Genomic DNA, 24,324 nt, shown 5'->3' on the forward strand with positions numbered 1-24,324 from the left:
TCATAGTTGTGAGGCCTCAACAGCTTCTTTGTACCTCCAGCCGGTATCTGCCCTCTGCTCCTTCTGTACCAAAAAAGTGTTCTTGAATTTGAGTCCAAATGCAAAGTTGTTAGGGTTGGGGAAAAATAGGACCCAAATGCAGATTGAGGAGGGGAGCAGGTTTCAAAATGAAACAAAAGGCGAGCTTTATTTACAAAAGCTGAAAAAACAAGAATCCCATTAACAGGTACGGGGCTTGAGGTAGCATCCAAACAAAAGGTGACTGTGACCAACATGAAGGGAGACATGAACGACAAATAATGAACCAACACCGGACACAGGAAGAGACAAGACTAAATACAGGGAGGGGTAATCACCAGACGAGAAACAGCCGGGCAGGGAAGGAGAAACACAAGGGCAACATGTGAACACAATCAGACAATCAGACACACCAGGGAAACTAACGACAGGGCAGTGTTAAATTTCGTCAACGAAAACTATGACGAAACATTTTCGTCAACTACCTTTTTTACATGACTAAGACGAGACGATGACGAGCTAAAAATAGATTCTTGATAACGAAAACTATGACGAAATGTATATTTAGTTTTCGTTGACGAGACGAGAAGGGACTAAGGTGTTAATGGTGGACTATCGGACATTCAAAATGCAGCATATTTTCCCCCAAGTGTCCATCTTGTCTGTCAAAATGCATCTTACGTTTCTAACTTGCCATATCATTATTTCCGCTCTCTTCACTCCAGAAGAGCGATCTCCCTGTGTCTCTCTGTGTGCGGGGGGCGGGGCCTAACAGACATGCTGCAGCGGACACAGAGATCTGCCGGGGACGGAGCGTTCGGAGAGTATAGAGACACATTTTGACTAAAATGCTAAAATTTTTCATCGACTAAAAGTTGACTAAAACGTTTTGAGTTTTCGTCGACTAAAACTAGACTAAAACTACGAAGGATAGGAATGACTAAAATGTGACTAAAACTAATAACCATTTTCGTCTAAAGACTAAGACTAAATCAAAAACAGCTGCCAAAATGAACACTGCGACAGGGAGGAAGACAAGACACAGGGAGAACAGAATAGCAAAATAACACCATGAAAAGACAGACCAAACTAAAACTGTGACATAAAACTAAGATCGTGACAAAAGCAGAGAAAGATTGAAGCACAGTTGCTCCCTGCTTCTCTCGCTCTTGTTGTGTATGAATTCAGTTCACCTAAACTTAGAATTATCATATTTTGAAATAAGATCTGAGGATTTCCTTATTACCTTGACTCGTGCTTTCTGTGTAACGCAATCTGCAGTGTGCTTTGACGCACAGCAACAGATGACAGCTAAGGCTGGGACTTCAGTGTTGCTTTATTGACTTTCATTTAATTATTTCTCAAATGTGGGAACTGCTGTTGTTTGATGATGAGTGCTACCCACTTCCTCTAGTCACAATCTTTACTATAGTAAAAGTAGAAAAATACCACAACATTAAATGACTCCATTACAATTAAATGACTTTTTGTCTTTGTTTTACAGAAGTGTTATGAGCTTAGTGTACTCAAGTATTTGAAATACTTTCTTTTTATTGTATATTTTTAATTAATGCACAAGCAGGTTGAGGTTTAACTTTATGCACTATTGGGTATTCTAGTGTTTCACAATACGACCTAATTCAAAGCTGTTAATGTTTTGTCTGTAAATTCCTTCCTGCAAAGTATTGGTAGCTAGATGTCAGATACATTGAGTAAAAAGGACAATATATCCTCTCAAATCAGACAAAATAGAATTGTATAGCATATTTGACTAAAACAGAATACACAATTGTATTCATACAAAGTACTTATACTTAATATACCTTGTTGCTTTCCATTTTTGATAATCCTAAACTGTGTATAGCTTCTGAAAACATAAATATTGAGTACTGCGTGGCCTGCTAATTCTTAGTAGGAAAGGTCAAAGGCATGTCGACTTAGGCCAGAAAATAATTGTACGTGCTACGGCCACCATGGCCTGCGTGCCCCTGATACTGTTAAAATCTCGAAGTCGCTTTAAAAGCGTCAGAACAGTGGTTTCTGAACTGCGTTATGCTGCTTTCACAACGGACGCAATGCAAATATTCTTACCCTAACCGCTGGAGTTTCACCGTGGCTGTCAGCTGTGTTTACTCCTGTCATTCAAACAGGACGCGCTGGAGAGGGGGCGGGGCTTATATCCATGTAAATACTGTGGTGGAAACCAACTACGACAAAATTAACCTATTTTACCGTGATTTAATTGTAATTCACGTTTCAAAATGATGCCGAAGTAACTAAATACTGATAACGGTTAGTAAAAACCATGCTGTCTAGTCAGGATTCAGACAGTATTGCACTTCATTTATTGTCTTGGTTGATTCTGTTGGCTTATATTTTATTTTATCAATAAGGTATTTATATAGTTTTTTCCTTTTGAAACAGATGTTCAGTTATGTTAAAGTCTTTGATTGCACTTCAAGTCTAAAGTTTACATTTTAATGGTTTGGAACTGACTTTTCCTCATTGATGTTTTGTGTTTTACTTAGTAATGTTTTACTCTCCTTTTCATGTTTATTGATGTTACATCACTGCTAGTGCTACCTAAAACAGAAAGTGCATTTTTATACTGAGAAACTGTGCCTTGAATATTTTATTTTATTTAGCAAGAGAGTGCACTTTACTTGGTGAAGAAACCAGTGTTAACGTTTGTTGTGTAGGGTGTAGGCCTACCTACTTGAACACTGAGGAAGTCATATCAAAATTCCTGTTGAATTGTTCATTCAGGGATTCATTGCAGAATTAAAACCAGCTTGAAATGTTATTTTGGTCTGTTACTCCTTTTTATTTTAGTTTTTGTTACCTTGTAGGTGGTTGTACTGTTAAGTAACTTGAAAAATAACCATAATAACCGAAATGAAAAAATATCGTGATAAATATCGATATTACTGCTTGAAAAATATCGTGATATTATATTTTTCAATATCGCCCACCCCTACTTTGGGTGGCTCCACTTGTAAATTCTATAGGACATGGCAACCATTTTTAACATACATGGAAAGTTTGAAACTGCCTACTCTTCCCTAACTGATTTATATCTCTTTTAAAAAAAAAACTGAATTAGAACAGATTTTCTCTAGTCAACCAAGATTAACATGTATCTCAACCTTGTCATGTCTTTTTTTGTTTTTTTGTGTGCTGTGCTTTCAACCATCAGTTTGTTTATTATTTTTTAAATGTTTTTGTACTATTAATCTTGTCTTATTCTATAGGGGGGGGGATAGTAAGCTTTCTTTTTGTCACTGAAACTGAAACTGTATGTGTTGTTTAAGAAAAAGGAAAATAAAGTTTCTTTAAAAGAAAAAGACTTCAAAACATGTATCCGTCTTCAGTGGATGGACTTACATGTGTCTGGAGGTCAAAGTAGGCTCTCCTCTCTTCCATACGCTCCCTGTTGAAGTTACTGTTGAACTCCGCAGCTTTTTTAGCTGCCTTCTTAATGTATTCAGGAACCTTGCTGGCCTCCACCTTCTGAGGATTCTGTGTCTGCATTTGCTAGAAATAAAACAGACAAAGACAGTAAGAGACATTTACATGAAGGATTTTTTTTAAATGCATTACTTTCTAAATAAATGTCACAGTAATGATGAGCCCTGGGTTACTTATTTTAGTTTATAAACTTACAGAGTACTCTTTAGCTATTCTCTGCCGCTCCCTCTCCTGCAGTATGACTGAATACTCAGCGTGTTTGGTGGGATACTCCTTTATCATCAGATCTATCACCTCGTCACTCCGCAGAGCGGTCAGACCTGGAAACAAACGAAAGTTACACTTTTATCTGTTGGAGAAAATTGTACAAATGATGAAGAGAAAGAGGAGGTTCCTACCCAGAGTGCACTGTGTCTCAGTGATGACGTTCTGTTCCCGCAGGTAAAGCTTCTCTTTGTGGGTCAAGTCTCTTCTCTCCATATCTACAGAGTGAAAAATAGAAACAACACAACTTGTCAATTAATAGCTTACTATCCATCAGATCAGAACATGAGTACAGAAGAGTCATTAAAGCATTAGGCAGACTAAATAAATAAATATGCATAGCTACTAGTGAAGGCAGTGTACTCCTTCTTGATGCCTTTTACTTCTATCGTCATTCCATTATTACATTTATATTACTTTGAAATAAAAAATAGCAAATCAATAAGTTTAAAATATAGAATCAATATTATTATTTTTAAAGACAAGAGTATCATGTTATCCTCAAACACTTAAACAGATGCAGAACTGTTTCAGATGTCTGCTTCAGTCTTACCAGGGTACTTCCTCTTGAAGGATGTGACTCCCAGATACTCGCTGACCTGCTCCTGCAGCATGTAATACTCTCCTGCGTCATCTGATGGCCACTTGTACTCTGTCAGGTTCTCTGCTGGGAAATATGTCGGCCTGAAACAGGAATACAAGGGGCAAGAAAAGTAGAGGATTGAAGCTTTATTGAATGCTTTTTGTGAGTTGATATAATATCATCATGGCAGGCCTCTGAATTGAATCAAATCAATCGTAATAGTATTGTGAAATACACTGAGATTCACGGGATAATGGTTTCCAAAGAATAAATGAATATATTATTGGGATAAAACTTGTAAATTACAATGCCACAAATGTATTTTACAAATGCCAACTAATGTTACACTGCAAAGTATCAGGCAAACCTACCCCATGTCTTGACTGGAGGTGTCGCAGCTTCGAGAGCTGTCACCTGAACCAATCCTCCTTCTCTTCGGTACCTGGCTGCCATCATTGGACTCCTCTTCAATGACATCCTCCTACAGAGCAAAATGTGGACATATTTTATTAATAATAAACTGTAATGTAATGTTGGTCAACTCCACCGAACATTCCTGCATTTACAAACTGTTTTCATCTGTGTCCATCACAGCCATGATCACAGCTGGTAAATGTGGAGCTCATTTTAATTCCGTTGTATGCTGCAGGGTAGGTTGTGAGATGTAATCCAGGTGTAACTAAAATGTTATATAAGTGTTGATTAAATGTCATAATATTAATCAAAATCTCTAACTAAACTAACTAAAAAGGTATAAAGTACACTTTTAACCTCTGAATTGTAATGGGGTAGAAGTACAAAGTAGAACAAAATGTAAACAGTCAAGTCAAGTACAAGTATCTCAAAACTGTACCTCGAGTAAATGTACTTAGTTACTTTACACCTCTGCAAGCAAAGGCACAGCTAAACGTTTTCGCTGTGAAAGCACTCATACAAACACAATTTGTCGTTTCTTATGGGGACATAAATCATGTAAACAAATGTCATTAGATACGAAACAGAGAAAACAAACCACCCCTAACATTCAGCACACAGTTGAAAACAAAGGGGTGATGCTAACGTCGCCATCAGTTTGTCATTCATGGACGCAGGTAGCCGTTAGCTGAGCAAGCAACCGTGCAGAGCCCCGTGAAGAGAAGTATAGTTGTTACTATATGCGGGAATAAACGTCACCTTTATGGATTGTGCTCCAGGGGTAGCGGGGTTGCTGTCGCAGGGCAGTCTCACTGGGAGCACAGCAGCCATATTTCCCTAAATAAAGCCTGCAGCTAGGCTAGCTCATTAGCCACTTCTTCTTCTTCTTCGTTTCCTTGTGAGGGTTTGTGGTTTGTGGCGGTGGGCAAACTCTAAGGTACATAACCGCCGCCTTCTGGCCTGGAGTGTAAAATATAAATCATTATTATTGATTATAATTATAAAAATAATAATACATTTTAGACTATACTATACTTTTAACTATTTATATAGCATCAATTAAAACATAGTTACAAAGTGCTTTCACAGAACACATTACACATAGAGCAAGTGAGCTAAACAACAGCATCTAAACATAAAACACAGAGTAAAACCGATAGAAAATAATCAATGAAAAATGAAATAAAAATCACATAAAGCATTTGTTACTTAAAGTAAAACAAAGTGAGTTTTAAAAGTTCTGTCTGCTGCCGTCTGGCAGGCGGTACCGCAGAATCCGGACTAACACCACCAGACTCAGGGACAGCTTCATCCCACAGGCAATACGACTATTAAACATTCATTTAATTTGGCTGCTACTTAGGAATTATTTATCTAATATATCATTCCAATCACTTGCACTATTTCACTATTTCACTTTTTTTTTACTATTTTTCCTTTTGTATTTACTATTTACTTGCATGATTTTGTTCTGTCTATCTGTTTTTATTGTGTTGCACTGTTGGAGGAGCCTGTGACCTAAGATTTTCATCGTCATCATAACTACACTGTAGCTTTTCACGTATGACCAATAAAAGCCTTGAACTTTGAAAAGTTCAAAAAGCTGACAGATTGTGCAGCCCTGATCTCCTCAGACACGTCTTGTTAGTGGTACTCAAATTATACACGAATGTGTTATGATAAAGATATAATTATTTGGCAATTGAATAATTATTTTAGAATATGTTTATACTTTCGAAAACTGGTTTTGAAATAAGGCTGTGTCAAAAGCATCAAAACACTATTGGTTAAACAGTGGCACCCTGCGGCGGTCTGAAGTAATCACAAAGCTCTGCCCGGCTTTTATTTTGAAGAAAAAAAACGCTTACGGGAAGTCGGAGGGGAATCAGCTGGAATCCGCGGAAATCATCCACAGGACTATTTTCCTTTACTTAGCTAGCTATCCATCTGTCAACTACTATCTCTCTTTTCCTTCGTGTTGCGGTCAAAACGCCACACTGGCGATGTCGGAGTCATACGGTAAGGATGCAGTTTTTACTAGTGGCCACTGTGTTAACATCTCACAGAGAGGGGATGAGGCAGGTGTGCCGAGAGAGCTTTTCTCATCGTAAACAGATAGCTGACAGGCTAACCGAGGGATGCTGGCCTTAAAACGTCCTGTCAGCGCAAATAATACCTCAGAGGTTACACAGTAGTTTTTACTCTGCCTGTTCGGACAAAATGATCGGGTTTGTAAGGTTGAAAATCCCAATAGAGGTTAGCGGAATGGACATGAAGCTGACACCAGGAGACAGGGCTGAGGATGAAGATCTGCCTGAGCATGATGTTTTGTCCTGCTCAAAACACATAATACAAGGGGTGTAGGTAGGAATACATGTTATAACCATGGAGCATCTAAGGGAATGATGTCATTTCATCACCATCTGATATAAGGATGATCAGGATGTTGAGGCATCCTTATTTATGAGAGCTTTTAAGTGTGTAAAGCATAGCTGATTATAATTGTGCACTTTGAAGCTGAATGCCACTGTGCTGTTTTCGGTTTCTGTGTATTCTATGGAATTTAAAAGTGTATTAGGGTTCTTTACTTCAGAGTTAGAAAATCAAATAAGGGCTTTTGCACAATATTTTTTATTTTATTATCACCCAGAATTAAATGTGGTTATAAAATAATGGTATTGAGCATAGTATTTTACAACTACAATTAACTGGTCTCTCTACAAACTATATAATAGTAACATTGTTTCTACATTGTCACAAACATATCTTTCACATGTCCTTACTGCAATTGATTAATACATAACTGTGTTTAGCTACTGTCAAATAATATTGGCACATCTCAAGATCTAGTTATGGACATCATGATCGCTGTGTCTTAAGGGACGAATGTTGTCTTGGGTTGAATGTTAACACCAATATTTCTGTGTTTTCTCGCTTCAGATTTCCTGTTTAAATTCCTGGTGATTGGGAATGCTGGAACCGGCAAGTCCTGTCTGCTGCACCAGTTCATAGAGAAGAGATGTAAGTCAGGAAGATGCAACACACTGTTCATTGTTTACTGTTAACAGACAGTTTACAGTACTGTAGTGTTGAGTAATCAACACATATAAACATGAAATGTAGGTCAGAGAAAACAAAGTGTCTCTATGTATGTGTTAGGTACACATAATGGTATTCATTGTCTTTTCCAGGGCACCAGTTATCTAAAAATAAACCTTGTTTTATTGTGTTTTCCAGTTAAGGATGAATCCAACCACACAATTGGAGTCGAGTTTGGCTCTAAGATTATTAGTGTGGTCAACAAAATGGTCAAACTGCAGATTTGGGACACTGCAGGACAAGAAAGGTTCAGGTATGGAAACACGTTCAAAGGCATATTTATTTCTCTTACCCTCTATCCCAACACATTTTGTACCCTGTGCATGTCATTCCTATTCCACTCATACTGATATTTACTTGATCACTGTTGAAAGACAGAGGTCACAGAGATAAATGTTTCAGTAAAAAAGTTGAGAGGAACAGGTGTAAACATTGACATTTATTCAACAGCGCAAGACAACGGTCTCTTATGTCTTAGTTTCACCTTTGCTTTTTTAAGCTAAAATGTTATGCTTGAAAAGGGGAGTGACATAAAAGAGGATAAGGATACAAAAAAGTGTAGGAATCACTGGGTCCCCTGAGGCCCTATCATATACCATATCATCTGACCACCTGCTGACATAGACTATTAATTAATTTGTGTTTTTGTTTGTTTGTTTATTGTTTTTGGTTTGTGTGGGTCAGGTCCGTGACCAGGAGTTACTACAGAGGAGCAGCAGGAGCTCTGCTAGTCTATGATATCACCAGGTAAAATCCTTGGACACCTTTTCAGATTGCCTTTGTGTAAAGTACCCTTTTTCTTTTTTAAATGTCTCCCTTCTTTCTCTTTAAACTGCAGTCGAGAGACGTACAACGCCCTGACCACGTGGCTGAGCGATGCCAGGATGCTGGCCAGTCAGAACATCGTCATCATCCTCTGTGGAAACAAGAAGGACCTGGATGCAGACAGAGAGGTCACGTTCCTGGAGGCTTCACGGTTCGCTCAGGAGAACGGTAGGTTCAGAACTCCGTGATCAAAGGGGCATGCTTTGACAGATCCTGTCACAAACTCTAATAATAGCCAGGGAACTTGTATCTCTGAAATTATTACAGTTTGCTTCTGTTCTGTAAAGATGATGCTGCTCAAAGTGATTGTATTGTGTGTGTGTGTGTGTGTGTCAGAGCTGATGTTCCTGGAGACCAGCGCTCTAACAGGGGAAAACGTTGAAGAGGCCTTTGTCCAGTGCGCTCGGAAAATCCTTAACAAGATAGAGTCAGGTACTGAGATCCTCACCTTTAGCCCAAACCCCAGACTCTAAATCCCCTCTTATCCCGACAGGGTCAACAAGGCGGGCTTAGGTATTATCACTCCAGACCCTGAACTGAAGCAGAGTTATAGCCCTAAACAACTTCACTTAATTACTCAAAAATAAGTATTTAAGAAAAATACCATCTTCTAGAGTTGGTGAAGATCCTTACATGAGGAACACTTTCTCACATCTCTGTCTCTTCCTGTCTCTCATTTCCAGGGGAGCTGGATCCAGAGAGGATGGGGTCAGGAATCCAGTACGGCGACGCTGCGTTACGACAGCTTCGTTCTCCTCGTCGCGCTCAGCCTCAGGGCACCCAGGAGTGTGGCTGCTAGTGGACGCGCCCAGTAACACACTCAGAAAAGGCCAGTGTGTCTGTACTGTGTGTGCATGAAATTAGGTATTTTCTTTCAGATTTATGATATTTATCCAGAGCTTATTAGCTGGTTGTGGTGACTTGACATTCAGCTCACTGCTCTCAGCGCTGGGTGTTTCTGCTGCACACAGCCACTCCTCGCCTTCTGCTCACACCTATGTGATAATGTCTCTTGTGTGTGTGATCAGTTTGTTTCAGATGGGTTTTTGAAGACCAGGAGAAGAACAGCCACAGGGGACCCAGGGTTCAGGTTGTTATGCTGGTGATTCATCTCTGACCTTTGACCTTTTGCTTTGTTGTCATGGCTGCACCTCCCAGCCACATCCCCCTCAGTGGTAACAAGAGACCGCCCCCCATCCAACATACTGCTCTACTATTGGACCAATCTTTCCCCAACTCTCCAATCAGGAAGTGAATTACTGACTATCTTTCAATCTGCCCTCACACCTGCTTACCTCCAAATCTAAGTTTAAGTTTTCTCCCTTAACACCAATCCCATCGACATTCAATCTGGAGTGCTTAAGGGGAAGTTTACATTTTGGAAAGTTTATTTTTTTTAGCATTAGAGTTTAACAAACAAGATATAACGTGATTGAGGACAGTGTGTAGGATTTAAGGGGATTAATGGAATACAAGGAATATAATATTATTTTTAGGTGAATTAACTTTCCAGTACAAACACTTAAACAGCCCCTATGTCTTAAAACTTGTAAACAAATCACTGATGGCCAAATCCAGGGTTATTTCCGTGCTGCTGTTCATACAGAAGAGTTATTTTATACCAATTCGTATAACCTTTATCATGCGCCACTGAACCACTTTTATATGAATCAGTAGGGTCCTGCCTCAAAAGATGTTATTATTTCTCATAATACATCCAGGTTTTACAGTGGCACAGATCCGACAAACCCAATCCTTGGCTCTAAGGAGGTGTTTTACTTGAAAGTGGAAACTTAAATTGTGTTGCGAGTATGCACCTGAAGGCCTCTGTTGTCTCTTTTACATACTAGTAAAAATGGGGAGGAGTAGAGGTGAACATTTCTCACCACAATATCGCACTAAATCCTACACACTGCTCCCTTTAAGGGAAGTTCCTTTCTTTGTGCATTCAAGTTAAACAAACAATAAATACCATGTGCATTGATATTTGATGCATAGACATGAGTTATGGGTTTTATCATCTAACTGTTGCCAAGAAAACCATTGTAAACTATTCCTTTAACAATGTATATATATACAGTTGCAAGAAAAAGTATGTGAACCCTTTGGAACTACCTGGATTTCTGCATAAATCCTTCCCTACCTAATTCCTNTTTATGTAAACAAGAGTTTTTTGCTGTCGATTTTGGTGAGTCCAGTGTTTGTTATTTACTCAGCCATGTAACACAAATTAAAATGCAGTGTTTAATGTTACTGTATGAGTTCCAATAGAAAATACAGTTGTAAACCTCTCTTTGTGTGTCTTTATTATGACGTAACGACTAGTCGACTAGTCGACTAGTCGACTACTATTTTGAAAAACTAGTCGACTAGTAAATATTGGTAGTTGTGAAACCCCTAGTATATATATGTGGTATATAGCACTGTGTATTTCTATATATATATATATTTAAAATCCTTCCCTACCTAATTCCTCTCCCTCCACCCAGCTGCTGATTGCCTTCCTGCTCACACTTTTAAACACTCCACTAACAGTGTACTGTTTCTGCCTGTACATTTTGCACTCCCTGTGTTCCTCCTACACACTCTCTCTCCTGTACAGTGCCCCGGGCGATGCAGCTGCTGAATGACACTTCATCCCCCTGCCTACCTTACCCACTGTTTACATCCCATCTGTCTCTCTGATACCTCCTCACACCTCTTCCCCCACCCCCCGACTGCATCTTGTACACTGTACAGTGTTTCTGTATATAGAGACTGACGCATGTTTTCTCCAACAGAATATCAGAATATTTGATTATGAAGAGATATTATATGTATATTAAAGTAGATATCATATCTAGCATCTGTTTAATGCTCCACTGTCTTATTATCATGTAAAGCTACATACTGGCAACTAGTAAGCGGTATAGCTGGGCGGTACTGTTTGGAGAATATGTTTATTTGTGAATGGGACAAGCTCCTGTGAGTTATGTTAAGTACTAACAGTTTTATTATCGTTCAAGCTCACACATAAAGAAAAAAAATTCTGATCATACATTTGGCTTTTATGGCAGATGTATGTAATTTTTACACGTCATCTTTTGAATTTACTCTGGCACACTCAGAGGTGTTACACACTCCTTTACCCAAAGGTTTGAAATAATGACTGATCTCTCTCTTTTAAAAATGATGTCTGTTTAAAGAAATACCTCTCTTACTGCTGCCAGCTGTTAGGAAATACTAACCGAATGCATTTCAAGTTTTAGCAATGGTATAAAACTGCCTGATGTGTGTTTGATTTTTATTTGTCTCCAAAGATTCTTAATGTTAAGTTCAGCCAAATTAAACTCAACAAAAGTCTTCATTTGAAGATCTAGATTTAAAAAGGTGTGTTTTGCATTGGTCTGTTCAAGCATTACAACATTTGTTGTTTTTTTCTTGTGTTTTTTTACATTTTTGCCCCTTGACAATTATGCGTTTCATTTTTTAAATCAATCACTTCAAACTGTAGAAATATTTCATGTTAGAGTTCATCTGATTGTGACTTTGGATTTTCCACGTCACGTTCCCGTCTTGTGTTTATCACATTAGGTCCTTTGTTTATTTATGGACGTCTGTTTTTCTTGTGTCATTATTAATATCATGGATTTTTTATTTATTGTGTATGATAAAAACACATGTTTTTAAAATAAAAAAATACAACAAATGAGGAATCGTCCTTGAAAAGCAGTTTTTGTTGGTTTGAACCAATTTTTTGAGAATATTCCATTCCATTATTGATATCTTACTTTAAAGGGAGTACGTTTTCTGAATAATAATGTAACATGGTAGAGATACCGAGACAACACTGAACACTCGTATGGAAAAGTGATTTATTAAAGCTTTGCACCACATAATTGTCTACCTGTAAAACAAATACAGCATATACAGAGTATTTTAAAAGCCTTAAATCTCGGAATCATTACGTTTTACACTATTTTGGAACTTTTACATACTGCCATCAGTAAATTATTAAGTAAGTATTAAGAAGATCTTTCTTATAAAGTTACCGTAACTAACTATTGGAGAGAAAATCAGTAACTAACTATCTTGTTCCAGTTCCACTTTTTGTGACAGTCAAAGTTCACCACATGTAAAAAACAACTGGTTTTAACATAGTATTGCACAAAATGTCACATCTTCACATCTTTTCTCTGAACTACCTTGCAGTTAAACCTTAAAAGACTGAACATCTACATCATTACAAAAGTAAATAAAGTAATACTGAACTCAGAGTTTCAACAACAAAACATTAAGATAAATGTGTAAATGGTTCAAATTCGAAACTATTTGTTCAAAGGAGAAAATACTTTTCTCAAGATTTTATGGCACAGATTTGTGTTGAATGGATCAGATCAATTACACAAAATGACTTTTGTACAAGTAAAAATAACGTTTTGCTCATGTTAACAAACATACAAACATATTTACACTGAATTAAAGAACAAGCAAGTTACAAGGAAACCTAAATAGGTAGCAAGGTATTCTGTACAAACATCAGAAAGGTGGCTAATCATCAAAGTGCATCAGCTAAATGTCCATTGTTGTTACCGTTCAACTTTTGGTCTTAAAGAATAATCTGTTACAGTAATAATAAAATACATTTGGTCTCAAAAATCGATTGTTATGTTTTCAAATGACCTACATTAGCTGTGTGTGTTTTTATATTACATTGCACCACATAGAAACACACTGATCAGTCCTCCAATGGCTTTAAGTGTCACACATATATTTCTTCGCTGCAACAGCACCATGTAGATTCACTACTGTACACTAACATCAATTCAACAACAAAAAAATGCACATGTTGTTGTCAACATATTGTTAGTCAACAACATCGTGATATTTAAAAAGCTCGTGAGAAAATGTGCCACATCGTAAAACTTTGAGCACATTGTGATTTACTCTTTATCTAAACCAAGTCAGGGAGGATCAATCCATGAAGTGTAACAACAAATATTAAATCTACAAGAACAACTTCACACCGCTAGGGGATCTATCTGCTAAAACTCCTGAATGGACATATTTGTGTGATTCAATAAAAATACAAAACGCCTATCCACAAATCTGCATACATTTGAGAACACTTCCAGTTATTAAGCCATCTTGCTGTGCTTAGTACACTTTTTGGAATACAAACATTGTGACTTTGTGTTTGGTTTTGTCTTTATGTTTGAGGTCTCACGTTCTCAGAAAAACATGGCTGAATCTTAGCATACATGCTGTCACACGCCTGCATTACTCCTGTCTGAGAACACTGTAGTTTGATATCCCTGTACAACAATCACATTTTATATAGCCTGTGTTTAAAGGGAGTGCACCAAAGTATGTCAAATGCATGTAAGACTTTCTAATCAAAACATCTGTACATGGTAATACCATGACTCAAACTAATATTTAAAAGTCTCTCATACCCTTTGAATGGTTCTTATCGTATAGATTAAAACTGACTATTATACAAAAAACTTGATTGTACACATCTGGGGTGATAAGCCACACAGTGAAGTTACATCCAGAATGTGATGCGCTCTACTCTACATCCATGGACGTTTAATGCAATAATGGCTTGATTTATGTATGTCTGTCTAGAACCACCCTGACGTCAGTATTTCTGCTGAGAATGTGTGTGTGTGCGTGTGTGTGTGTCTTATCGGGAGCGAGCAGAGAAGCAGCGCATGTACTCTGTGAGCCAGGGGTTGAATTCCGGTTGAACCGACTTCACGGTCTTGTCCACATTGGCAGACTGGGCTCTCCGGCGCTCGGTCCCCTGAGCCTGGACCTGACGCTCCACCTTCCGCCTGGTCTTGGCCCGCAGAGCCGACTCATGGATCTACATAAAAACATCATAATTGTCAGTTCCTGCAATATTACTTGTTTACTTGTAAGACCCCAGAAGGACAGTCAGAAACATTACCTCAGTAGTCGAAGCTGCAGGGCCAACATTGTGTGTTTTTCTGTTCGCCATGTCTGCATCCTTCTCCCCTGAAGCGTACAGAGCAAAGGGATGTCTGCTCTCCTTACTGTCGTCATTGGGCAGCTTGGTTGGTGCTGGTCTGACCCGATGGGAGCGCCATGGTTGCTTTGAGGATTTGATGGGTTTACTCTGCTGTTGTCGAGCTCCTCCAGTGACCTCTGTTTCAAACAAAAAAGAAAAAAACAAGATAAAGCAACGGAAAGATCTCTGATAATACTGAATTCAAATGTTCATATATTAAATTCCTTGGGGGAAGATCATCAGCAAGAAAATATGCAATGCAGAGATAACGTTGCTGTAAACACTTATGAATCCATCAGAGGACTTGTGCAAGGCACTGAAGAATGCACACTGACTATGGATAGTGGTTTTCTGTTTTGAGTTACCTCCGTTTTGTTCCCTGTGAGTCTGCTGCTCTCTCTCCTCCTCTGATGCTCCTGTCTCTCTGACACCTTCAGGCTGTGAGTCTGAGAGGAGAGAATAACACCAGTACAGTTGTGTAACATGCACAATCCATTTTATAGTACAGTCATTAAAACATATGCATGTTTTGGTTTCATCGAATTACATGTAATCAGATTACACGACATAACTACAGTGTAATGTACAAATGTACAAAACAAATACAAAACATTTGAATGAATTCAAACTACTATAGGCAAACTGTCAAGAATTACCTGATAATATTTTTTTCCTTTAAAATATGGCACATTTTAAGTTATAGGAATATAGAAAAAAGGTTATCAGAGTAAGTTACACCTCTCAGGGCAGGCAGTACGTCTGATGTTTACTGCTGAATCTGCAAAATGCATTTGATTTTGCATAAAAAATGTTTTGTGAGACACCTACACTAATGTATTACATTGTTAAAAAAATATGTTATTAATATGAATTTGAGTATCTGAGTCTGACCATACCCTGATCATTTAGCAGATGTTTACCTTGTTGTGCTGCAGACTCATCCTCCTCTTGAAGGGGCAGCCTGGGCACAGTCCCCGGGACTCTGCTCTGCTGCCCGGGCTGTCTGTCCACCCTTGCCCCGTCACACTCCGGAGCGTCTCCGACCTGGTTCTTCCCGGGAGGAGCAGGACTTCTTGCCCCGGAGTCTGAGTCACTGTCGGGGCCTCCGCTCCAGAACCAGGGCTTGTGAGTTTGCTCCAGCAGCCTGCGGGTCAGCCTGTATTGCAGCATCTCTTCGTAACACCTGCTGTAGCTCTCCCATTTGGGGTCTTTGAATTTCTTCATGTACTCCGAGCGCATCCTCTTGGTCACCATCTTGAACTCAAATACGACAAAGCTACACAACGAAAGGAAAAATATGAAAAGCTAGCATCGTGAAACACCCATAAAACGTTTATGAGATATGTAACACATTAAAAAACGTGTTTGAATCGTAAACAAAGCCCTTGTAAAAATTGGCTGCGTTGTTTTCATACGCAGTTAGTATCACCGCCAGACATTTAAACCATAATGCGGACACTGTATGCACCAATGGCAGAGCAGATGGAGGCTTGAACCCGCCTACTTCCTCCTCTACCCGGGCCTAATTTGCCTCTTTTAGAAGCTGGGGTGAATAAAAGTACAATTTTCATTAGATTACAAGTTATATAATGTCTTTCGCATGCTATATTGAAGTTTAACCGTTAAAATTGGCTGCATTTCGAATTTTATCGTCAGTAACTTTAACAGTTGAAACATCTTCAACGCGATGACGTAAATAGCGACTTGTCTTCTGATTGGCTGCTGCGATCTAAACAATATCCCAATTAAATGTTCATTCATAATCACTGCATGAAAACAACCCCGGCTTTACTGAGATACAAACACTAACACGTTATTTCCCAATAGCTTGAAAACGTTTTATTTTGTTTCCGGAGGTTTTAAAATATACTTGTATAAAATGACCATCATCTTTGAGTGTAGCCTTTCATATCAACACCGTAACAGCGTACAGATGATTAATGAATTGCTTGTTGTTTCTATAATAGCTGCTGAAGAGTCAAGACACATGTATGCTTGTTATTTAAAGACGTCTGTTAATCATATGTGAGTATGGAGCAAGGATAATCGCCTGTCAGCGCTAGCACATAATAGCCCAAAACGTCAAATCTCATTGACAACTCATCGACTCGCTCATCTATAACAGTGCCTGGCTTGACAGCAGAAATGCAGGGCTGTAATAGTCTAAATGTGTACAGTAAATATACTCACACTGAGGTCGGATTTCACGGAAGCAAAGCAGAACAGATGGCGTCCACTGTGCTGCTGTAATAACCCAATAACAGGCTGTCTCTAAGCTCCGCCCGCTTGAGGACGTTTTTAAAAAGCCAAACACACGCGCAACAGGTGGCCCGGGCCGGGGTGACAGGAATGAGGTCGGTGAGGGAGGTTTTCAGCGATTTGGTTTGGTGATGATTTCTATCAGATTAGAGAAGAGGTTTAAAGGGCAACATTATATTTAAACCTGCACTGATTTAATACATGTTATAGTGTTTTATTGTCTACTCTAGGGTAGGCCTACCTGTTTGTTGATGTTGGTAGCCTACCTATTGTTTATTTTTTCTATTTTTTTTTCACTTTTCAGTTTGCATATACACCAAAGCAACATTCCTTGAAAGTGCCAACCACTTGGCAGTAACCGAATTCTGATTCTGATAAAGAGCATTATTGAGTAACTTGTTCAATTTACTTTACACAAATGGCTTCTAAAATGCTGTCAAGGAAAAGCGTGAAGGGTGTCTTATAATAGGCTGGGCTGGTGTCTGAGACGCGTCCAGCACTCCATTGTGCTTAAAGTCCACACCCACCCAGATAACCTGATGAACTTCTATGCATATAAGGTAGGGCTGCACAGGGTCCAGTTTTGTCTAAAGATGGTCTGGGGGCTAGGCCTATGGTCGTGCAGGGCAGGCAGCTCAACGGGACTCTGAGCCGGGTGTCGGATGTCCCACTGATCCGCCTGTTCTAAAGTGGAGCTGCTGCTGCCAAGGCACATTCCTGGCAAGTCAAACTCCGACTGTCGGAGCTTTCAGGTATCGACTTTCACTACCTCTGTCACCCAGCAGCCCCCTGTCAGCAGTGTCTGATGAGAGACAGAGAGACACCCTGTCTCCCTCCCTCTCACCCTTCCAATTATTCAGGGGGCTGTGCCACACTGTCGACCTCTATGAACTTCCCCTGGTGGCTGATCAGCGAACTGGATCAGCTGCTGCTTTAAGGTGTAGTGGGTGTCATAAGCGTTATATTGAGTCAATAAAGCCCGGGTATAATTATTTGGGTGATTTTGGTTAACTCTCCCAATCCCCCCAATTCTTGCTGATATTTCTTTATATTGAATCTTTAAATGATTTTCATTAGTATGAAGGCATTAATTCCCCCCAAATGGTACCTTTATGATTTAAATCGTCCAGTATTTCAGCTTCTCCCACTATTTTCCAGTATTCCCTTTTTTTTGTTTCCATCAAAGTTTTTGTTTTTGAGCTTCTCCCACTATTTCCCCTCTTATAGAAAAACAAGGCCAGGGTCGAAAATACCAAATAATGGACTTTAATAAATTATTAATATGTATATACACTTACATTCACATGTGTTGGTCAACATGTTGTTCTTATTTTTTTATTAAAGGTTTCTTTGGGTAGATGCATGGTTCAGGGTTGGATTTCCCAGCCTTTCTCCGTGCAACACATACAACAAACAGCTACAAAATATGCACATTTTAAAATAATAAAACAATGCATATAATTGCCAACATGGCAGACAACAAGTCCATTGACAGCAGAGTGTTGAAGTGCCGCAGAGGTTGATCCTCCTTTGCTCCAGATATCTTGGGGTGTAAAGGATGGAGAAGCTGCGAAGGTTGAGGATTTAGAAGCACTTCCTGTGGACAATGCTGGGTCCTGCCTCGTCGTATTCCTGCTTGGAGATCCACATCTGCTGGAAGGTGGACAGGGAAGCCAGGATGGAGCCACCGATCCAGACAGAGTACTTCCTCTCGGGAGGGGCAATGATCTAGAGAAGAGGGAGGGAGAGAAAGTGCATCAGTGAAGTGCCAGTGTTTCATAGATTTCCGTCAATTTATGCGTAAAAGTATTAAGTTTAGGGATTCATTATAATGTTTTTGTTGTTATAATATTTACCTTGATCTTCATGGTGCTGGGGGCCAGGGCAGTGATTTCCTTCTGCATACGGTCAGCAATACCAGGGTACATGGTGGTACCACCGGAAAGCACATTGTTGGCGTACAGATCCTTACGGATGTCAATGTCGCACTTCATGATGCTGTTGTAGGCAGTCTCATGAATACCAGCAGACTCCATACCTAGTCAGGTGAGAGCGAGAAGTGTTAGGAGGAGGGGTGGATATAGTATGGCACAGTTTATCCAGTGATGTGCGTAATAAGAGTAAAATAAGGATTATCTAACATACCAATGAAGGAAGGCTGGAAGAGGGTCTCAGGGCAACGGAAACGCTCGTTTCCGATGGTGATGACCTGACCGTCGGGAAGCTCGTAGCTCTTCTCCAGAGAGGAGGAGGAGGCAGCGGTGGCCATCTCGTTCTCGAAGTCCAGAGCCACATAGCAAAGCTTCTCCTTGATGTCGCGCACGATCTCACGCTCAGCTGCAGGGAGACAAGTTGATGAGTTTTTTGCCAGAGTGACAAACAGCTAAGATCACAGACACCGTGTGCGTAATGGCTGAAGTGGGCAGCTGAACTACGAGAGTTACCGAAAAGTCTGAAGCTGAAAATGAACAATTCCCCTATCACAGCTACATATGATTTTCTCTGTCTATTAATACTTATTTAGAATTCAAAGTAGTGTGCCAATTTTAGCAGCACATTCGGATATACAGGCAGTATCACAATCGGTGTCCACACAATCTGAACTACACAAGTTTTTAATCTTTGTCTTTTTTGCAAAACTGTGGGTGAATCTTTTTTTAAATTGCTGATCAAGTTTCTGTCAAGTTAAGTTGTTATGTATAGCAAACGGTTCCAAAACAGTATATAAATTAAACCATGATAATCTAGATTCGACTTTCTGTCTCTTTGCCTATAAGCTTGTATGGGAATGGTTTGCTTCTTTTTATTTCTTCCTTTTTCCTTTCTTGTAGGTGTTTTGTTATTGGCTGAGTTCCTCACCGGTGGTCACGAAAGAGTAGCCGCGCTCAGTCAGGATCTTCATCAGGTAGTCGGTAAGATCGCGACCAGCCAGGTCAAGACGCATGATGGCGTGGGGCAGGGCGTAACCCTCATAGACTGGGACGTTGTGGGTGACACCATCACCAGCATCCAGCACAATACCTAAAGAGAGGCAAGCGAGTGTTTTAGTAAAGTATTGAATACTCGGGCGACAATAATCATCCAACAGTTCAGTGTTGTGTGCGTAAAAGTGTGGTTATAAATAATGTGTAAAGACGATTTACAAGCATATACAGAGGGCGTAAGGCATAAGGACAGTCCCAGAAACGCTGGCCGACTCTCTGTAATAGTTGTGCGCAAAATGGGCACAGTGTGGAATAACTCAGTTAGTTGTATGTGTTGCAATTGTAATATTATTTTATCAGTTACATTATATATTTGTTTGTATTGTGTATGTTTATGGAGTTGAGTAACAGCTGTTTGTTGTTGTCAGTCTCACCGGTGGTACGACCGGAAGCGTACAGGGACAGCACAGCCTGGATGGCCACATACATGGCTGGGACGTTGAAGGTCTCAAACATGATCTGGGTCATCTTCTCTCTGTTAGCCTTGGGGTTCAGGGGGGCTTCAGTGAGCAGGGTGGGGTGCTCCTCGGGTGCCACTCTCAGCTCATTGTAGAAGGTGTGATGCCAGATCTTCTCCATATCATCCCAGTTAGTGATGATACCGTGCTCGATGGGGTACTTCAGAGTCAGGATACCTCTCTTGCTCTGTGCCTCGTCGCCGACGTAGGAGTCCTTCTGACCCATACCGACCATGACACCCTAAGGGGGAGGAGAGGGCAAGATGATGGAAAGGTTACTTCAAATAATACAAACAGAGACATGACCTTCTTATGGCCAGATTAAAGTATTTACTGTGTGATGCAAAAGGCACGTTGGCCATTGCGTAAATGTGCCAAATAACAGCGTGGGTCAGAGAGACAGACACAGAGCAATTGTTTGACTGTCAGTTATTCTGTGACTAATTTAGTCTCAAAGTGTCAAAGGCCACATTGCTGGTGGTACAGCTGGTGGTATGAGCCACATTTACATGACTCAAGATACATAATGCCACGCTCTAAATTATAACTCAGAAATATGATAATTTCTGGCAAATAGTTGTTATTTAATCCAGTAGGAATTATTTGCCGAAATAGTGCCTGAAAGAAAGGCTAACTTGTTTTTATTTATTATATTAGTATTAACCGAATTATTTTAACTTTTTACTACGGATTATTTTTACTTATTCTCCTATTATTGCTTGGGATATCCCCGGCTCTTTACCTGGTGACGGGGGCGGCCAACGATGGAGGGGAAGACGGCCCTGGGGGCATCATCTCCGGCGAAGCCAGCCTTCACAAGGCCGGAGCCGTTGTCGCACACAAGGGCGGTTGTTTCTTCGTCGTCACACATGTTGGCTGCTGTAAGAGGAGAGGGGGAAAAACAGTTGAGCTCACTCAATCAAATCCACATGGCAAAATTTACTATGTGACAGTAATAACCCCAAAACGAACTCCTTGGTTCACTCTTTTGTTTCCTGCAAGTTTAGGCCAGATGTAATTATAAAGGCTATATTTTTTTACTGGAGAAAGATATTTTACTGGAAAGTAATTGGAACAGACACTAGCATGAACATGATCAGGCCCATGCTTTGCGCTAAATGTGTCAATGGCACACTGACACCAGGCCATTACGCATGGTGCTTACGCCCACATAAATCTAGAAAATCACATTAAAGTGATACAGAACTACACTGCTGTTTTCCTTCAGTCATGCATCTTAATTTGATAAGTATCTCTCTACTACGCATCTATTTATCCTCTGTATCTATTGTATTCCAAATTTGCTGTAAGCTAAAAAGAATCACATTTGTGCTGAAATTCAGATTAATTTACAAACATTCTCACTGTTTAATTATCACCTGTGCCAGGTAAAATATATTCTATTAATTTAATTAATATAAAGGCACATTGTGTCTTGCTGCATCAGCACATTTTTGTGTTACACTTATAAAGATGCTGACATCAATAATTATTTATCTTTTCAATTAATCTATCAATTTCCAGACCTAATACAGCTTCTCCTATCCAGCAGTGTCTTTCTATGAAAGTTTTCAGCCTTACAACTATTTAAAATTATTTGTTTCCCTTCTCCTTCAGCATCAAGTCTGTCCTACAGTGGAGTTGCCCAAATTCCTGCAGTAGTATCTAGTCCTGGGCGTCCTAACTCCTGCTCCAGTAGATGCTCCAGTATTAAGTCCTACTCTTGAGTCCCAACCTTTGGCTTCAGGAGTCCCAGCAGGGTCTTACCTTAGGTGAGTGTCTGAGGCTCGAGTGAAAGGATAACCCAACCAATACTGTTGCTGAACCAGATACAATATTTCCTTCTAGCTGTCCAGCTTATATACCCAACCTCCACCATTCACAAACCTTAGGACTGGCCCCCATCCCGGCCCTCTGCCATATTAGGATACTGACAGGCCGAGGGTGAGGCGTACGGGGAGGGGGGGGGGCGCGCCCCGAAGAGGAAAGGAGGGACCTCCATCCATTAGGATTGAGGAGTGGGTCCGGTATTACGCTGCGCGCCCCCGAGAAGGAGAGAGCGCGCGCCATATATGGAACTGTCGCTTTGACCTCCCATCGAGACTCGCGGTCCCACCTCGAGGGCCGTAAAAGGAGCGCCCGGTTCAGTGGGGGTTTTCTCGGGGAGACGCCAGTTGCTACCAACCAGAGTAATAGATTTGCTGCTAGTAGTCCTCATCCAGCCTTAAAATGGGAAAATGCTGCCCTCATCTGAACAGAATTAGACCCCAGAGAGCCAGGACCCGGATCCTGACTGACAACTCGACCAGGAGCCGAGCCGCAGCATCGGAGTGCCAATTATGAGTTCAATTCACATTATGGTGATCAATACAATATAACACATAATTACTTAAAGAAAAACAAAACCTGAGGATGAACAATTGGTCTATAATGAGAACAAATATTAGCTGATTCACCATTACAATCATGTCATTTGAGTAGTAATGTTTTAAGTACATTATTTGTATTTGTAATGTGCATGCATTAAATGCTGCAGCCTGATAAACTCTAGGTTGCATTGCTTTGAGACAATTATGGAGCCATAAACAAAACACATTTGTTTTATTAAAAAATGGTGAGTGTTGTCTCTATTTTATTGTGACATAACATGTTATGATCAAAAGTGAATAATAATGTTTATGATTGTGCACAGAAGAGTTTGCTCTGCCATATCAAGAGATTGCAAGCTGGAATTCCTATCTTAAATATCTAACACTTGCACGGCCAAAAGAAGAATTTTAACAATGAATTCAAATGGTGTTATTCTGTTGAGCACATGGTCTGATATCCACATCGGCCTAAGTCTTATTTAATAAATAAGGAGGTTAGCAGGGAAACAGCCAACAGCTGAAACGTTATCTTCAGGGGCTACTCTGCTCTGTCACAGGAGCAGTTAGATTAATTATAACTCTACATGGAGGAAGGGAGCTAGTTCACGTGTGCATGTGTGAATGTTTGGTGTACATGTAGGAGTGAAGAACGGAGTGTGTGTACAGTACATGCATGCACATATATGATTGTGTGTGTTGTGGCATTACACACCAGAAGGAGGGGAAGAGGAAGTAGAGCTTTTAATAAACTAAAAGAAAAGTGAGGAATGGTGGGAACATGGGGGAGTGAATTTAAAAAAAAAAAGGCATGATTTGGTAAATTAAATAGGAACAAACAGAGGAGAGGCAACTCTAATAATAATAATAATGACACATGGGTACAACTGGGGACTCCTTGCCACAAGCAGATAATGTTGCCATGAGGTAAGATAAAATGGAAAAAAAAAAAAATCAACATCTTTGGAACTTTATGTTCATTAAGAGATATTTTTTATAGTCTTTTATTCAACAATGTTTGTCATTTAATGTTCCATGTTCTAAAAAGACAATTAAGCAATTCAAAAATATGAATGAAAAACTTCCAGTCATAATTATTGGACACTGACATGACTTATTTTTCTATTCTACAAATGTTAAAGAACTGGATTCTCTCTATGGCAGCAACAGAAAGCGCCAGTATGAATTGAGAGTGTTTGACTTGTAAACACAGATTTAAGGAGATAGAAGATAATGATAGGCAAACATATTTAAGTCTTTATGCATCCTCTACCTATTTTCTTGGGGCATATATGGTGGGCAGTCATGTACAATTGCCTTAATTGGCCCTGCAAGTTTACCATGAATATTGTTTCTGTGCATGAAGGGGTGTGTACCTACGTATGTGTGTGTTGTGGGAGGGGGTTAGGGAGTGTAGGGGCTGCCGAGCAAGGTAGAGCTACTTTTATGTACTTGTTGTGAGCCATTTCGGATCCAGGGGCAAGCGAAACGCCTAAAATGTAAAGGGGTTGGCAGTTGTCAGGGAGTGAGAGACTGACGGGCATGGTGGGGAGGTGTGTGTGTGTGTGTG

General features: G+C 39.9%; 4 protein-coding genes across 5 annotated transcripts in view; 1 reads left to right on the plus strand and 3 right to left on the minus strand.

The window, feature by feature from the left end:
• phf10 (PHD finger protein 10) overlaps window positions 1-5,663 on the minus strand; it is a 14,317-nt gene extending 8,654 nt beyond the window's left edge. The window contains exons 1-6 of the mRNA XM_010782953.1: window positions 5,507-5,663; window positions 4,705-4,814; window positions 4,304-4,434; window positions 3,885-3,968; window positions 3,682-3,806; window positions 3,403-3,552 (exon numbers count right to left, since the gene is read on the minus strand). Of these exons, the coding sequence (XP_010781255.1) occupies window positions 3,403-3,552; window positions 3,682-3,806; window positions 3,885-3,968; window positions 4,304-4,434; window positions 4,705-4,814; window positions 5,507-5,578 (672 nt within the window). The 5' untranslated portion in view covers window positions 5,579-5,663. The remainder of the gene's footprint in view (window positions 1-3,402; window positions 3,553-3,681; window positions 3,807-3,884; window positions 3,969-4,303; window positions 4,435-4,704; window positions 4,815-5,506) is intronic.
• Window positions 5,664-6,634: 971 nt separating this feature from the next.
• On the plus strand, window positions 6,635-10,790 carry rab4a (RAB4a, member RAS oncogene family). 2 transcript variants are annotated; one of them, XR_799467.1, is made up of 8 exons: window positions 6,635-6,766; window positions 7,688-7,768; window positions 7,985-8,099; window positions 8,531-8,593; window positions 8,685-8,839; window positions 9,008-9,103; window positions 9,355-9,535; window positions 9,700-10,790. XR_799467.1 is itself a non-coding variant. In XM_010782954.1 (7 exons), the coding sequence occupies exons 1-7, from the start codon at window positions 6,751-6,753 to the stop codon at window positions 9,468-9,470; spliced, it is 642 nt and encodes a 213-aa protein (XP_010781256.1). In that variant the 5' UTR covers window positions 6,635-6,750; the 3' UTR covers window positions 9,471-10,790. The 2 variants fall into 2 exon arrangements, 1 of the variants encoding a protein (XP_010781256.1); XM_010782954.1 differs by having other exon boundaries at window positions 9,355-10,790.
• Window positions 10,791-12,514: 1,724 nt separating this feature from the next.
• On the minus strand, window positions 12,515-17,104 carry ccsapb (centriole, cilia and spindle-associated protein b). Its single transcript, XM_010782955.1, has 5 exons — window positions 16,878-17,104; window positions 15,608-15,963; window positions 15,053-15,133; window positions 14,607-14,824; window positions 12,515-14,522 (listed from the first exon to the last, which is right to left on the minus strand). The coding sequence occupies exons 2-5, from the start codon at window positions 15,939-15,941 to the stop codon at window positions 14,340-14,342; spliced, it is 816 nt and encodes a 271-aa protein (XP_010781257.1). The 5' UTR covers window positions 15,942-15,963; window positions 16,878-17,104; the 3' UTR covers window positions 12,515-14,339.
• Window positions 17,105-18,196: 1,092 nt separating this feature from the next.
• LOC104955598 (actin, alpha skeletal muscle) lies at window positions 18,197-22,261 on the minus strand. Its single transcript, XM_010782956.1, has 7 exons — window positions 22,156-22,261; window positions 21,131-21,267; window positions 20,305-20,629; window positions 19,806-19,967; window positions 19,092-19,283; window positions 18,803-18,984; window positions 18,197-18,674 (listed from the first exon to the last, which is right to left on the minus strand). The coding sequence occupies exons 2-7, from the start codon at window positions 21,257-21,259 to the stop codon at window positions 18,531-18,533; spliced, it is 1,134 nt and encodes a 377-aa protein (XP_010781258.1). The 5' UTR covers window positions 21,260-21,267; window positions 22,156-22,261; the 3' UTR covers window positions 18,197-18,530.
• Window positions 22,262-24,324: the final 2,063 nt, after the last annotated feature.

This window comes from Notothenia coriiceps, unplaced genomic scaffold (genome assembly GCF_000735185.1).
Source record: "Notothenia coriiceps isolate Sejong01 unplaced genomic scaffold, NC01 NC01_scaffold00024668, whole genome shotgun sequence".
Classification (NCBI taxonomy): Eukaryota; Metazoa; Chordata; class Actinopteri; order Perciformes; family Nototheniidae; genus Notothenia; species Notothenia coriiceps.

Bases quoted from the DNA above. Each gene is read 5' to 3' on its own strand.
- LOC104955598 (XM_010782956.1), bottom strand. From the start codon at position 21,259: ATGTGTGACGACGAAGAAACAACCGCCCTTGTGTGCGACAACGGCTCC. The intron at 19,284-19,805 runs GTGAGGAACTCA...GTCTCCCTGCAG, and splicing joins CTACTCTTTCGTGACCACCG to CTGAGCGTGAGATCGTGCGC. The intron at 18,675-18,802 runs GTAAATATTATA...CCTCTTCTCTAG, and splicing joins CCAGCACCATGAAGATCAAG to ATCATTGCCCCTCCCGAGAG.
- rab4a (XM_010782954.1), top strand. The intron at 7,769-7,984 runs GTAAGTCAGGAA...TGTGTTTTCCAG, and splicing joins CCAGTTCATAGAGAAGAGAT to TTAAGGATGAATCCAACCAC. The intron at 8,594-8,684 runs GTAAAATCCTTG...TTTAAACTGCAG, and splicing joins CTAGTCTATGATATCACCAG to TCGAGAGACGTACAACGCCC.
- ccsapb (XM_010782955.1), bottom strand. From the start codon at position 15,941: ATGGTGACCAAGAGGATGCGCTCGGAGTACATGAAGAAATTCAAAGAC. The intron at 15,134-15,607 runs GTAAACATCTGC...CTCTCCTCTCAG, and splicing joins TGAGTCTGCAGCACAACAAG to ACTCACAGCCTGAAGGTGTC. The intron at 14,523-14,606 runs GTAATGTTTCTG...GTTTTTATGTAG, and splicing joins CTGCAGCTTCGACTACTGAG to ATCCATGAGTCGGCTCTGCG.